At 49.4% G+C, this 16,123-nt stretch overlaps 1 protein-coding gene across 1 annotated transcript in view; it reads right to left on the bottom strand.

Annotated features, from left to right (window-relative positions):
- ADAM12 (ADAM metallopeptidase domain 12) overlaps positions 1 to 16,123 on the bottom strand; it is a 2,563,649-nt gene that overhangs the window by 617,454 nt on the left and 1,930,072 nt on the right. Inside the window, exon 12 of the mRNA XM_085606237.1 lies at positions 9,678 to 9,855. Coding sequence (XP_085462363.1) covers positions 9,678 to 9,855 — 178 coding nt within the window. The remainder of the gene's footprint in view (positions 1 to 9,677; positions 9,856 to 16,123) is intronic.

Below are 16,123 nucleotides of genomic sequence, written 5' to 3'. Positions count from 1 at the left end.
GGAGACACCTTCTATGGTACAGGTCCATTGAGTTCAGGATGGTATGGACTAGATGTCCCCTCTTAATGTTAGCCTGGCTGTGTGAAATTACTTCCAGTACCTATTTCTTCTGGTTTTCTTCACATAAGCCATTCTAGGGTGGATGAGCCTGAAATTGCTCATCTTTTCTTCACACCGCAGGCCATCTTATAAAACAGAATGGGTTATTTAGCTCCTCGATTGGTTTATGAGCAGCCTCTTCAATGTCTGGCACCTGTGGACAGACCAATGACTTCTAAGAGGGCATCTGGATGACTTATTTTAAATCTCTCAGTAAGACCCCACCAAATGATTACTCAGAGTCCAGAGAGAGCAAATGAACGCTAAACCATGCCAATGAATTGCAGATGAGATGGTTTAAAGTAATGTGTCTATAATTTAGAGTATTTGCATTGGTAAATACATCCTCTGGAGATCCAGATGAAGAGTCTCAGGAAATAGAGAGAGGACAGTACATTGAAACTCTGTGGCATTAAATAATTTATTTCCACACCTTGTCAAACTCTCATGCTAGCCCTCCACTGGCGCACAACGAGAGTCATTCGCCCTTGCACTTTAAGTGCTTCTCACAGTGAAAGATTCAGAGCGGTTCGTGCATCTAAAGGTTTCAAAGTTTTAATTAGAACACATTGACATTTGCTTAACTCTAGAGGGCAAGAGTTGACGAGTAACATATACATTTCCGTGCACACGATTCTCTCATTACACTCGTCTTCTCCCTGCAGCTACATATTGCTCTTTTTGCAGTTGTTTGTAATGGACTACACATTTTGATTTTATCCTCATTGTGTGTTATTTAGTTTGATCAAACATACCTTAATAGCCTTTTTCACTTCTGCAATATGAACACTAGCTAGATACAAACGCATGTTCATTTACCTATTCTGAATTACAATTACCCACATCCTTCAAGTATAAAATAGGAGTCACATAATCAATTAATATATGGAAATTAGACGTTTTTACCTCATCGCATTTAGGGCTACAACTCACTTGCAACAGAAGATAATAGTGTTTATGTTTAGCATGACCATGTTGACCTCTAGTTTCGCAAGGATAAGGTCAAATATTTTGCATACATTTCCAGAAACTAGATGTAGTCCTCCTCGGATACTATTATGAACAGGCTGCAGAAGTGTCCTACCTATTTTCGTAGAAGCAAAACAATTTTACGTTATTTTTTCCAGTGCTTCGCTTTTTTTATTAGTTGTGAAAGGTTAGATTGAATTATATTTGGAAATTAATAAAATTGAAAAACATGGAAATAGCTCCATTCCACTTCAGTGTCTTCTGAAAAAACTGATTAGTCTTTGTCTCTTGGTTTTTACACAGGTCTTAACTGTAATCAGTATATTTAAATCTGAGGAGAAGCTATCAAGATTGCTGGGTCAGTTCCACATTCTGTGTTGAAGTGATAATAAACGGGAAATCAAAGACTGTTTATAAATAGGACTGACTGCTTCCGGCTCTGCAGAGTCTCGGCTCATGTCCTATTACTTACCGGTAATCTTCATTACTCCTGGTCCCGTAGTCCTCGTCCCATTCCTCACAAGTGGAGATTACTATCTCCGCGACAGAAAAAAGAACAGGAGCATGCTGGGTTACCTAACCCACTCCCTCCCACCGGGAGTACATAAGCGGTACCAGCCCAGCATGCAGCCTGAAAATACCAAGCCAACAACCGGAAGGCCGGCCGCCAGGGAGGGAGGGAGGGAAGTAAGGAATGGGACGAGGACTACGGGACCAGGAGTAATGAAGATTACCGGTAAGTAATAGGACATTACCCCCAGGTCCCTCCGTCCTCGACCCATTCCTCACAAGTGGAGAATACCAAAGCAGAGAACCCGGCCTTCCGGAACCCCACCAAAGCCAGGGACACCAGACCGAGAAAAACGGCACCCAACAGAAGCAGAAGGGAGCCCACAAAAAAACGCAGGCAGGAGCACACAACCAGCCACGCCCCCAACCAAGCCGACAGAGCCGAGACCCCAAAACAAGCAGGGGACGAGCAAGAAAGGACACAAGACCCCCCAGGCAAGCCCGAAGGAGGCCCCGCACCCAGAAGCAAGACCCAAGGGAACCCCCAGAGGGGCAGAAAGAGAAACCACCCCCCGAACCACCAGGGAAAGGGAGCCCCGGAGAAGCCGAAGCGCCCCAATGGAGCAACCCAGCCAGGAAGGGCAAACAACCCGGGAGAAAAACCACCAAGGGAGAAGCCCACAGCCCCAGGCACCACCAAGCAGCCGCCCCAACAGGGACAAAACAGCACATCCCGGCCCAACGCTCAAGAGCGCATGAGAGCAGGCTGCACAGGGAGACAGGCCAAAGGCCCAGAAGGAATACAGCAGGGCAAGACAGAGAGCGAACCCCCCAGAACAGGGAAGAAGGCGACCCACAGCCGGACCAACCCACAAAATACCACACCAAGAGGCGACTGGAAGGAAGAGGAGAACGAAGAGACACCGAACGCAACCAACCACAGGACCAACCCCCACACACCAGGGGAAGCCACCCGCAGAGCCGCAAAGACCGAAGAGGAAGGAACCATACAAGAAAACAGGCACCGACCCAGAGAAACAACCAGGAAGAAAGTGGCCAAGGCATCCAGACAAGGCCCCAACCCCCCCCCCCCCCTCCCACCGACCAACAGCCGACAACCGCGGCAAAAGGAACCGGAGGCACACAAACCCACAGAAGGCCCAGGCCAAAAGGCAGGAAAGACAAGCCGCCAACCCCAGCAGAGACACCGGATGGCCGCAGCCAAGGCCGCCACACCGGGAGAAGAAAACCCGGGCACAGGAACCAGCCAGAGGCCAGGAACGAGGCAACCACAAGCAGGAGACACAGGGACACAAACCCAGGAACCCACCCAAGCAAGGCCAGGGAGAGCAACAAGCGCCACCCAAAGCAGACTCCACACACGGCCAGCGAACAGCCAGGAGAGAACAACCAAGGGCCGAACACAGAACCGGGGAAACAAACCCCAGAACCGGGAAGGAGGAACCCCCACCAACCAAGAGCCGACCCACAGGTCAGGAGGACACCAAGGAACCATCCAAGGCGAACCCCAAGAAGGGCAAAACAGGAAGTGAACAAGGAGGCCAACAGCCCAACAATGCATGCAGCCCAGAAGACCCAAGAAGCCAACCGGACAACATACAAGCCAGCCAGCCCGGAGGACCCCAAAACGGAGCAACAGAACCCGAAAGGAGAGGCAAAGGTCCAATCGACCCAACCCCAAAAACCCCAACCAAGAAGGGGTCCAGGGACCGGCACCAAAGCAAGCCAAGCCACCAAGAGAGGAGAAGCAGCCGGGGAACAGAGAGGGAGACCGGCAAGCCACAACCGGCAACCAACACAAAGGTCACAGCTCACCAGCCAGGCGCAAAGGAGCAGCACAGGAAAGTACACAGGACCAACCCGGCACCCAGACCAACAGGGCCAGAACCACCGGCCAGCAAGAGGCCAAAAAGAGGCCCAAAAGCACCAGAGAACGAGCGGCCAGGGAAGAACCCAGGCAGGGACCCCGCAAAGGAAGGCGAAAAACAAGGACCGTAAGGGAGCAAACGCGGCAGAGCGGAGGCCCCAGCAGCACCCTGGAACACCCCAGGCACCCCCAAACCAAAGGAGAGGAGCCCGGAGAAACCAAAGGCGCACGAACCCCGGGGGGGAGCGGGAACATACCCAAAAAGGGAAGAACAAACCACCAGCAAGAGCAACGGCCAGAGACACCACAGGCCGAAAGCAGGCCGCACAGGAGCGGGAAACGCACAAGCCCAAGGACAGGCCCACAGGGGGAAAACCACAGCCCCAGGGCCCAGGCAAAGCCAACCACAGCACAAGGCCGAAAAAGGGGAGCGGGGACGCAGCAACGCGGCCCACACACCAGGGGAGGCCGACACCAGACCACAACCGGCAGCCCCACCAACAAAACCACCGGCCAAGCCCAAGAGAAGGCACGGCGAGGAGGACACCGGGAGCGGCACCCACAAGCAGGAAAAGAAGGGCACAGGGCAGCCCGAACCCACAAACAGGGAGGGGAACAGAAGCAGCGCACCCAAGAAACCAAGGATCCACCCAGGCAGAAGCCAAGGAAGACCCACCACACCCAGCCACCACAGGAGGCAAAAGGAGCGGCAGCGAGAGGCAAATGACCCCAAGCCACAAAGAAGAGACACGAGGGGAAAAGGAAACCACAACAGGAAACCAAACCCCACCAGCCAACCCAGCGCAACACAACACAGCACCAGGCAAGAGGTAAGAGGCAAGCAGCAACACCAGCCACAAAGCCCACCAGGGGCCCCCGCAGGACAGCCCCGGAGCCAACAGCCAACCAAGGCCAAGACCTACCGGGACAGAGGGAGGGCACAACAGCCCCCCCCCGGGATCCCAAGAAACAGGGAGGCCGGAAGCACCAAGGACCCCGACGCAGGACGCAAGAAGCAGCCCAGCCAAACACAAGCAGGGGCCAAGCGCAAGAGCAGAGGGGCCGCAGACAGGGGAATACCGGGGGGCCTCAGGCCCATCTCCCCGACCCACAACCAGCACGAACCTCACCCACAGGGAGCCCGCCGGGGAAGGAGCCCACCAACCCAGGCAGGAGGGCACGCCGGAGGGCAGGAGAGGAGCGAACGCAAGGGCACCGGCGCGCCCAGCCGCAACACCAAGACAAGACCAGGCGCCAGCAGGGAGGAAAGGCCAAAGTCCAGGAAACCCCACACAGTGAAGCCCAGAGCACCGGCCAGGCACAGGGGGGCAGGAAGAAACAAGGTACCCCGAGCACGGGCCACACCAACACCCCCGGAAGGACGCAAGAAGCGCCCCGCACCAGGAGCCGCAGGCAGGCACCCAGATAGGCACGCACCAGGCCCAAATCCACAAGAACAGGCAGGAACCAACAGATCGGACAGGCAGTAGGCGGAAGAAGCCGGGCAACAGGCAACCAAGGCGTACATCCAACCAGGCACCAACCAGGGGGAACAGAAGCACGCAGGGCAGGAAGGCCGGAAGCCCGGAAGCCCACAGGCCATAGGAACGAACCAGGCCGAACCCCACCCAAAAACGAAAAAGCCCAGGAGAGCAGAAGCGTGCACCGGGGAACGGGCGGACGGCCACAGCACCCGCAAGCCCCGGCACACCCCCAGCAGCGGAAAACAGGGAGCCAAGGCCGCAGTCCAGTACAGCAGAAGAGCGCAGCACAGGGAAGAAAGAAATGCGGCACCCACCAGGGGGACAGGCCAACACCACCAAACAGAGACTGTTCCACAACCCCCCGCCCAGACGCCATCCAGCAACAAGCGCCGAGCAAGCGGAAAACAAGGAGGACAGGGAACCTACAACCGGAGGAGGAAGCCCCCCCCACACAGCACTGGGAAGCAAGGCAGAGACACAGCCCAGAAAGCCACGCAACGCCAGCAAGCAGGAACAGGGAGCGCCACAAGCCAGCACAGACAATCCCCAACAGGAATCAACCAGCAGACGGAGAGACCAGAGGATGCCAGGTCCCAGAGTAGAAAGCGCCAGCAGCAAGCAAGGTGAGAATACCACCGAAGCAGCCAAGCAGGTCCCCCAGCCAAGACCGCCGAAGCAGCCCACCGCGCACAGCCAGACCCAGCAGGCTAAGCACAGAGCCAGAGGAACATGTAGCGAAGAAAAGCGGAACCGCTATGCGGTACTCACCACAGGGGCAGGAAGAGCACACCAAAAGCGCCCTGCCCCCAAGATCCAGCCCAGGCGCCTTCCAAGACACCAGCGCCGGGCGAGGAAGAGTGCTGCAGCAACCGGCCAGACACCGACCCCCATCAAGGTCCGCCCCTGTACCAACATCAGGAACAGCAGGGGCAACAGGGAGGAAAGAAGGCGAGCAGCACACCAACAATCCCGGCAGGGAGACCAGGAGCACCACCCGGCGCAGCCCCTGGACCCCCATAACAGCCACATCAGCGCGTCTTCCAGCCTGGCCAAGCCGTAGGAAGACGCGCGCTGTAACCCGGAAGAAATCCGGAGATCCGGCGCCCCAGCCACAAATGGCCGGGCGCCAATCAACACGACTCTCAGCAAGCCCGGCAGGCCAGGGGACGCGGAACAGGACGTCGAGGACAGCCCAGCAGCCCTACGAGACATTCATCGAAGAAACACACAGGTAAGTCAGCAACACGTCCCATTCTGTCGGAAGACAGAAAAAAAGAACAGGCTGCATGCTGGGCTGGTACCGCTTATGTACTCCCGGCGGGAGGGAGTGGGTTAGGTATCCCAGCATGCTCCTGTTCTTTTTTCTGTCGCGGAGATAGTAATCTCCACTTGTGAGGAATGGGACGAGGACGGAGGGACCTGGGGGTAATGGGACTGCTTCCAGTGTCACGAGCCAGTGGTTTGTCACCTTTGCTCCACAGATGTCTGAGCACAAATGGTTTTCTGAAGGTGAATAGTTGCTTTGTGATATATTCTTGTGAGTCTCTTGGAAGATCACAGAGTAACAGCAGACATAATAGACACTCTGGGCCTGATTCACTGAAGTAAACTTACACTTTTGTGTAAGTTTACTATTTTTTGGGTATTCAGAAACTACGAGTTAATAGTAAGTTTGCGACTGTGAAACACTGCAGTTCGGTGGGAGAACTCTGCACATAAAAAGATAGGCCAAGTTCAGGCCTATTTTTTGATGTGCTGAGTTCTCCGCACCAACTGCGGAGTGTCTACAGTTGTGAACTATTAACTTGTTGTTTGTGAATATCAAAACAAACGTAAAGTTACAGAAAAGTATAAGTTTACCTTTGTGAATCAGGCCATCAGTGCAGTTAGAACCTGGCGGTGAGGCAAGTAGGCACTCTGATTCTTAAGGTACAGCAGTGGCGGCTCCTCCGCTAAGGCTTACCAGTGTCGTCATACTGCTATTTCAGCAGTGCAAAAAATAAAAATAAAATGATAATAACAGGACGTTATTATCATATTAGTTTCTATGCGGGACTCTGAGTCAGGTCAGGGCAGGGCTGGGCTCTGTGATGCCAGAGCAGAGTGATTGAGAGTGAGGAGTGGTTTACCCTCCTCTAAGTGCGCATGATGGTTTGGCCAGCCCTCTTGGGCGGGCCAAACCATCATGTGCTCATGTAGCGTCGTGATTGGCTAGGAGAGTACTGGAGCCTGGGTGCTTAGCAGCAGATGAAGAGGATGGAGGAGAGGCGTGCGGCTGTACGGCGGCGAAGGTAAGATTTTTTTATTCAATTACCAATTCATTACCCCCGCCCCACTACCCCCATTCCGAGGCAGCTGCCACTTAGGTACAGGAAGAGGGAGGCCACAGTCAGTGAGCCATGACTGTGCACCCATAGAGGCAAAACAATCTGTCGTAACTGGTTTAATGTTTCTTTGAGGAGTCAAAGTCAGATTTTCTCGGGTGTAATTCAGGTAGTATAAATGGCATCCATAAAGTTATAGGGCTATTAAACAAAATGTCAATTTTGATACAGAAGCAGTGTTATAGCACAGTACGAGATCTGTTTTTTCTTTCTAGATATCACAGGTGGCATATATAGAGGTGTACTTTACTGAAGTCTCTGAGAAAAATTGACTCAGAAAACCGAAATTCTTCAGAAAAGTCAAGGTCCGTGTGAGGCTTGGCCATAACTTTTCAAAACCACATTATGTTGCAGGAACCTCTAATATTGTTTCTCTTTGTGCATGATTACAAACTGATGTGGCAGGAGATCTGGTTCGGTAGTCACTTACGTCACTGCCTATCCTTCTAGGATTGATGTCCTCACATAGGGTCAAATGACCTTATCTCAACCATCACATTTCCACAATTCAATAACCCAGCTCATAAGCAAATATTAAACTTGATATGTATTGGTAAGCGTTTTTTGCCTCAATAATGCCCTTTTAAATCGATTCCAGGATAGAAGTCATAGGGTGTAAGTGGTGAAATACAGATAAAACTTTTAGCCATAGGGAAGCTATGTTTTTGAATGATCTTGGTGCTGGAGAACATCAACCATCTATCAGTCCTACATATGGACAAGCAGGAAGAACTTTGCATGAAGCATTATTTGCATTTATGTGTTGCATCAAAATGTGTGCACACAAAATTGTAGGTTTAAAGGCGAGATTTTTCCGAGTAAGTAGAGAAATTAAAAACAACTGTAGTACATCACATGAAAAATACATCCCAGGTATAAGAGAAATATTGACTCACAGACACCATATTTTGAACCAATGTGTCATGGCATTGTTCACAACAGATGTTAAAATGCTTAACGTATATGAAAGCAATGCCACAGCTCCCCTGTAGCATCAATTTATGTTTCAGCTCGCTAGTGTAATTACTGGATCCTTCAACAGTACATTAGTAAAATGTAGACAAAAATCAGTCAGAGTTACTAGCCCTCAGATAGCCAGTGGGTGATGTATAAACTAAGTAACCAAGTCTACCAAGCAGGATGCTTAGTAAATGGTTGGACCTGCGTAAATTACTCTGAAGTCATGAATGGAACACCCTCCAATGTATTACTGCCTTACAATTATATTTAATTAAGACACAGCTAGTTAAGATCCACTCTGGCTTAAACGCACTTAATTCTTAAAGGCCAGAATCCTTCAGCAGATGAGACCACTCCTCAAAGTAAAGGATGACTTTGCAAATAATTAATTATGCGCAGAAAGCGGCATAGGTGCACTGTATGACACTACTTCTTAAAGAAGGATATTTGTATAAAAACCGGGCTATTTTGCATGACTTTGCAGTCACTGAGGTTGGCATTCTCATTAAACTGTATATAAATGGGTTTGGAAACAAATCACTTTCAGCCATGTTAGTCTTTTGCCCCAAACAGTGAACAGTGCTGACCACCACAGCGTACAGTATATGACATTTTCAGTGATCCTTATTATGCACTATGATTTGAGAAGAAAGAAAATGTCAGCAGCTAATGTTAAATGTAGAAGATTTCACAAATGCCAGTTTTACAATAGACAAACAATGACTCTCAAGGTGCATTAATTGGTAAATTAGTTTTGCATCATCACGTCTTTCCTCACTTTTCGGTCATTGCAAACAAAAGCTAAATACTTGGATTTTCTGACACCCTAGTAATATTCAATGATAGCTTGCATGATACTTTGAGGCAATTTTTAGCCACAGGGGCCCTAGTCTGGATGTCTGCTTGGACTAGCTGTTAGTCTGATTGCCTCTGTGCATTTCACATTTTTTCCTCTGGCAGTATCCTGCCTAATTACCCTCAGTGATCCTCTGGTGCTGCTCCTTAAAGCGCTGCACTGAACATACCTGTTTGGTGAATTTGCCATTTCCTGCCAGGTCATGTAAAGTGTCATCTCCTCACACCTGTATTCCCCCGTTTGCTAACTACTTAATTATTTGCCCTTTCCCAGGTAAGAATAATTGTATCTTTCATAACTTTCCCAACAATTTACAAATGTTGCTACTGCTACTGTGATTTCCTGTTTGCCTCTTTCTTTGCTTGGCTCTGAATTGACGCTCAGCTTCCAACTCCAATGCCTTATATTTTTGAGGTTTACTGAGCCTCATTCCCCTATGTGCCTTTGCTGATAATGGCTGTCCAGAGTATTGCTCACTCTTTTGGAAACTCGATAAATAAATGTAATAAAATAAATGTTGTCCTTACATCAAGTTCCCCACAGTCGCATTCTTCCCCATCTTCAACATATCCATTTCCACACTTCTGACCTCCAAGGGACTTCTGCACCTCAGGCATGTTGAACAGACACATCCCCACTCCCTTGTCCAGGCTAATGTCCAGGTCCTCTTTACTGCAGCTGCTGAACAGGGTGGGAAAGGGATAACTGCAAGGGAAAAGGAGAAAACCCAGTTGAACAAGTGGCACTGTGGTCCATCATGGTGAGCAGTGATGAACAGTGCGGATGACTTCATCAGAGCAGACACTATACAACTGCTTGACTTGGCTTATCTCTAATGTCTTTCCACGCAGGTAGAGTTAAGACATTTGACAAGTAAATCAAATTACTTAAGCATCAATTCCACCAACACAGGCAGGATAACAAAAAAGGAGCAAATACAAAAATACAGGTAGACAAATGTGTCTTGGAACAACCGTTTTAGAAGTTTTAATGTAACTATGATAGTGTCTTAGAAAAACCCAGCCTTCCTTTGCTGCTCAATGAACGGGGTTGATAGAAGCTGTGGTAAGTGTTCGCAGGATGGCTGCTCTTCCATTGTCTTCTCACGCGAGCCGCGTGCGTTCACAATCAAGTCAAGTTTTGTTTCTGATTAAGGAAACCACAGCGTCTGCTGCTGAGTAAGCCAGAACTCACCTCTCCTCCGAGACGCTCAGATGATTACATTTTACCTGGCTTGCAACCAGTTGGCAAACAAAATGCAAATAGCTGGGACTCCCGCAGGACGTTATACCTTGTACACAGCAGCTTTGAAGTCAGGCTATAATTCAATGTTATGACAGTTTAGAGCCAAAGCATTAATGGTTGGGCTGTGTTCCCTAAATATGTTCTATCCATCACAGACTATTAGGCACTAGAATTGTGCTTTCCATGAGCAAAGTATGCCTACACCCTAATAAATACCAGCCCCCACTTTTCATCCGTACATTATTGAATGCATGTGCACTGGGTTTCACACAGATTCAGTACGTCTTTTATTGATGTCGCATAAGCATGCCTTTTCCTAATGTGTGCCCTGGTGCAAGGCGGGTTTCCGCTCATGTCGGCTTAGAAAAATCGAGAATAAACAAGAGTACTATGCTTAGCAGTGGTTTGCATGTGGCATGAATACGCCAACGAAAACCTTAAGGTGTATAATATTTAAAATGAAAGAATTTCCCCCATTTAAACAATAAAAATATTTAGAAACTTTGTTCTTCTGACACTGGTTGTTTTTTTTACCTGCATTAGAATAGCTGAAAATCGATGTACTTGTTGATGCCCATTTTGTTCAATTTTAAGTGTGGAATCAAAGATTCAATATTACTTTTACGATTGATTATGAATGAAAACTACAATATAAAGATTTGGAATATGGTTTATGAATAGCGAACTGCATAAAACTACTTTATATTTCATTTCAGATTGGTCATCAGAATATATGTTTAGGAGGTAGCTAGTGGCAATGCAGTGGTTTATACTATTTAATTGCAACAAATGTGGACTTCCCCATGGCAATGTGCACATTTGTCAATGAAACGTCTTGGAGGACCTGAGGTTGGGCCAAGAGTACTGCAGGTTGCCATTAATCAACGATTTGTAACCACTTCCCTTGACCCAGGTGCAGAACTTCAGTAGTTTCTTTAAATCCATGGCTGTATACCAGTGCTCCAATAGTCAGAGTGGTCACACCTCTGTTTTTATACCTTATCATATGTAGGCCTCGGTTTGTACTTGAAAGGATTTCCAGCAGGTGTAAATAATTCGTGGCTGTGTAGTTTTAGTTAGGTCAAAGTTTTCATAGGAAGAGTGTTATATGATTTGCTAATAACTTTGGAGCTGTTTGACAGACCTGCACAAAACCTTCCAAAAGAAAAGTTAATCCATCCTGATTATTTCATGGAAATATTTGCACTGATCCATCAAGAAGGGGACAAGAAAGGGGAGGGGGGGGGGGGCAAAAGTGGGATTTATCATGTTAATCCACAAATTAAACTTTGCTGTCTGATACATAAAAAATGGATGAACGAAATATCATCAAATTTGGCAAAACGTTAGAAAGCGGGATTTTTGTGATTTGGGTTTGACGTAGAAATAGAGGCCTCATCTAATGGGGATGAAGGGGCAAAATTGACTCCAGATATCCTTTCACTCACCTTGGATGCCAACTCTGCAGTCTCTCTTCTTGAAGCTAGGATGTCTTGTTTTAAACAGCTACTAATTCCTTTTGGATTACCTCTAGCATCTCTCCCAATTTTTTTAAGTTATAACCCTCAGCCATTCTGCTTAGAAGAAATAATTAACGTGGGCCCTTCACTCTCTCAGGAGGTCTTGTAGTGATTCCCAACTTTCATGGAAGCAGAATGATGACTACATGCCAATGCCTCTCCCAGAACCCCCTCCCCCCAATCTACAAGTATAAATAACTAGAGACTAGGAGTGCTCAAAGGGTGGAAAGGGGATGGGGAGACACAAGAAGAGATTGTCTTGTCTTGATTGTCTGGGTACTTCTCACTGTTTGTTTATTAACCTTCTCTTCTGGTATTGTGAAGTTGCTGTGATGTGGCTGAACACCAAATAACTTACACAAAAGTGAAGGGGTGAGGGATTCAGACCCCTCTACTCCGCCCCCCCTGGCCACAACTTGAACACACCAAAAGGAGTAGAGAGTGATAAAAATATATATCTGTCTCTGTGGTGGCACGTGCTCTGTGTCGAAATACTGCCCTCACTCACACAATTGTGTAACATGCTTCATCATAGGGCTGCTTCAGTACACCCCTGGGCAGACCAATCCCTGAGGTGGAGCAATAGGGTAGGGGAAGACAAGACACAATATATAAAGATATGTAGAAACAGTTTGACTGGGATCACCGAAGTGGAAGTGCAGTGTCGCTATGCGTACATTTTATTCCCGGACCCTTCGGCCAGGATTAAAAACGTGAAGGATGGTGGTGACTGGAAGAAATTAGGAACTCCTTACACCCCTCCTTACTGCCAATTTATCGACATGTTTCAGCCGCAGTGATGTGCCCACAGTATAGGGTCACGCCGGCCTTCGTCAGGACCTTTCTGATCCCAAGACCATGGTCACCTCGTTACCTAGAGTGTGGTTGTACATGAGGCGCCACATGGGCCTATAACCGATTGGCAGGGCACAAAAGTGTACGGTTAGAGGGGCATTGTCAGCTATCCCCCGAGTAAGAATGTGAGATGCGATTGTACGCATAAGGTCGGGGAAGAGAGGAGTAGATGGTCAATGTAGGTCAGTGAACCATTCACCGCCGATGTGTGTGTACATCTCTGGGTCTCAAGATTCCATATTCTCCACACGTCGCTAAGTCCTAACCCGTTCGCCCAGTCTGCAAGCCCATTCCCCATACTTTGTGTCACCCCAATGAGTTTCTGGGACTCCCAGTCAGCCATGATATCATTAAAGCCTCCCCCATGATCCTCAAGCCATGTGGTAAGGTAAGTGTGAGTTCCCTAAGGTTTGTTAGTGTGGGGCGATAGCGGGGGGACAAACATTCACAAGGTTGTAGGGGATGCCCTTCAAAGAGCCTTCAAGGATCACATACCTCCTCTCTGTATCTTGGGACAGAGTTTTGTGAAGGAGTATGGCCACCCTTCTCGAATCCAAGAAGTATTCGGCATGGAGCAGTCTGTAATATCCACGGCGGGCAGATAGTGCCCTGAAGGTGAATTTCTTGCAACATTAGAATCGCTGGGGTGTGCCTGTGCGCAAATTGTAGCACTGCCCCCCTCTTAATACAGTCCAGCAAGTTGTTGACGTATCACATCATTATTGTGAAGGAGTGCAAAGTTGTAGCAGTGGATGACCATAGTGCGGAATTGGAGGAAACATGTAGAGTCCCGCGTTGCCATGCGCCAGTGGAATCAAAATGGTAAGGCCCGTGCAAGGGCTCATTGGTTTTAATGCGTAGATGCATGGATTGTGAGCTTGTTGCCGAGAGCAGTAGAACATTGAGGCTGGACAAAACAGACATACAAACAAAACAAACCCCAGCTCTCCAAATCCCTACTCCTTATACTTCCTCCCTTGAAGAAGCAACTGTCACATGAACCCCCCAACTAGAAACAGAATAAAGAGGGGACAGATGTAGTAGGCGGTAAAGTCGGTTGTGCTTTCACCGGCTCAGCTTGGTGAGTGATATGACAGAAGTGCACCTTCAGTGCTGCTGGTGTGCATATGTTTAGATGTGCAGTGTATAAAAGAGTGGAGGCTTCCATTGTCTTAGGTCATTGGTCTGGATAAATATCGTTGTTCGTTGGTGTTGATGCTTGAGGGCACTCCTTGGTTTTCCAGCTCCACAATATTGCCCTGCTTCCTGTGGTCTCCTTCTGATTCCATGGAGGCTATGGTGTCACGTGGGCCTTGCTTTTGCCACCTAGATCATTGCCTATGCCTCGACAGGGCTTCTTGGCTCTCATCCCTCTGAGTTTGAGGGGTTGGCTGGCTGCCATTGTGGAATCGGATTAGGTGCCAGAGGACGCTGTTTGGAAAGCCAGGGCCATGCCTCCTCTGGTGTGTCAGAGAACTGTGACTTGGATACATGAAGCACCTGCAGTCATGCTGGGTAAAGGAGCATATATTGAAGGTTCATGTTCCAGAGTTTCTATTTAACTTGATCATAGGATTTCAATTGTGATTGGATGTGCAGGTGTAGTCTGGGAAAATCATGAAGTGTCCTGATTGATGCAAAAGTTGGCCCTTCATCCTCGCCCCTTTCAGGATGGTGTCCCTTCCTCTATAGCTCAAGAATTTGGTTATCATAGGGCAGGGCTCGGGTGTAGCCTTACGCGCTAGTGACCTGTGGGCTTTCCCAATTATAAAGCAGGGGGATAGGTGAGCAATGGCAAACCAGGACCGGATCCATTGCTCTGGGAATGGTTCTGGTGATGAGCCCTCGGCTCTCTCCTGGAACCTGATTAACAAGAGATTGATGCGACGGGCCATGTTTTTGCATCCTCCGCGTAGCCATTGAGAGTTTTAGATATCTTGGTTAGGTAAACTACCTTTGAAGTGAGCTCTTGTACCATGTCTTCCAGTTCGGAGATCCAAACCTTCACCTCCATCACCTGGTTAATGGCATTCTGTTGATCCTGTCTCAGTAGGGCCACGTAAACACCCACCTTTACTATTTTTGTCTCCAGTACCTATTTAGAGTCCTGGATGGCCTGCATTCTGACTTAGGTGTTATCTCTGCTGTGCAGGTTTGAGTTCTGCTATTCCCGCCATCCCTCATGGCACCCTTCTCACCTTCTGTGAGGGCAGTGTATTTATCCATTTTGGTTTGGGCTTGGGGGCCCTTATCGCAGCCCATTGTGCCTTAGGCTGTTTCATTTGTTGGGGCCCAGCCGAGCCGGCATCGAGGGCAGCACAAGCAGTCAGTCGCTTAGTGGTCTGAGAATCGATGCTGTGGACTTAATGTCCTGCAAAAATTTGGGGTCTTCCACAATCTTGCCAATACTCTCTAGTTCTCCAGGAGGATGGAAGCACAAAAGGGCCTCCCTTTGGGAGGTGGAGAGGAAGGAGGGGTCCCGCAGGTGGAGACCCCTCAGGTCCCAAACAGGGTCTCTCCAGCGGGCCCTATGCAGTCGTTGGTGCACTCACTGCATGTTCAAGGACTCTCCAACAGGGTCTCGCACCCAGCCTCAAGATCTAACGCCCAAGCCATAAGTCCCTCATGCAGAGGGCCAAAGTATGGGATTGCGCTCTGTGCCCGGCTACCCCGCAAGTGCATCTGGGGCTGCACCCTAGTGCAGAGTCAAGGTGGGGGGGCTTCCCAAAGGTCCCAATAAGCCATGCGGGGGGCCTCCCACTACCTCTGCCATCAACAAGGGTGCATCAGCATCCGGAGGTTCAGGCCCATATTGTTTCTACTGGCACCCCCTCCAGCCCGGGGCCACAATTAGGCACCCGGCCTAGGCACCACCCTCTGCTCTGTTCCGGAGAGGGGTCTCACCCTTCAGAGACTTGCGGCAGTCTTGAGTCCGGCAGCAGATTGTGGCACTCTCCGCTACCTGGTCCCCACAGGTCCTCAGATAGGCCTTTCTCTACTGCTGACCTGCACCTCGGCAACAGCCACCAGGGGCTGCAGAGTCAGCCTGGGGACAAGCCCTCAGCCCCGAACAACCATTTTCGATTGCATGCAGCTTGTCTCTAGGGCCCACCAGGGTAGCTGACAATGCCATGCTGTGGGGAGTTTTGCAGCGGCCAACACTCTTGGAGCCAGGCGGGCACCCAGATCAGTGTCTTGGCTTCACAAGGGGCCCGCCAGCACCTAGGAGGTCAGTCTCTTGCCATAGCCAGGCAGGGGCTCAGAGGACCACGTCTGCCATCGTGGTGGCAAGGCGCCACGGCGAACCCTCCTGGAGAACTTTGTTAAGTCTAACTCTCACATTCTTGCTCCCT

The sequence above is a fragment of the Triturus cristatus genome, chromosome 1_2, assembly GCF_964204655.1.
Source record: "Triturus cristatus chromosome 1_2, aTriCri1.1, whole genome shotgun sequence".
Lineage (NCBI taxonomy): Eukaryota > Metazoa > Chordata > Amphibia > Caudata > Salamandridae > Triturus > Triturus cristatus.
This window is presented reverse-complemented; position numbering and strand designations above follow the sequence as displayed.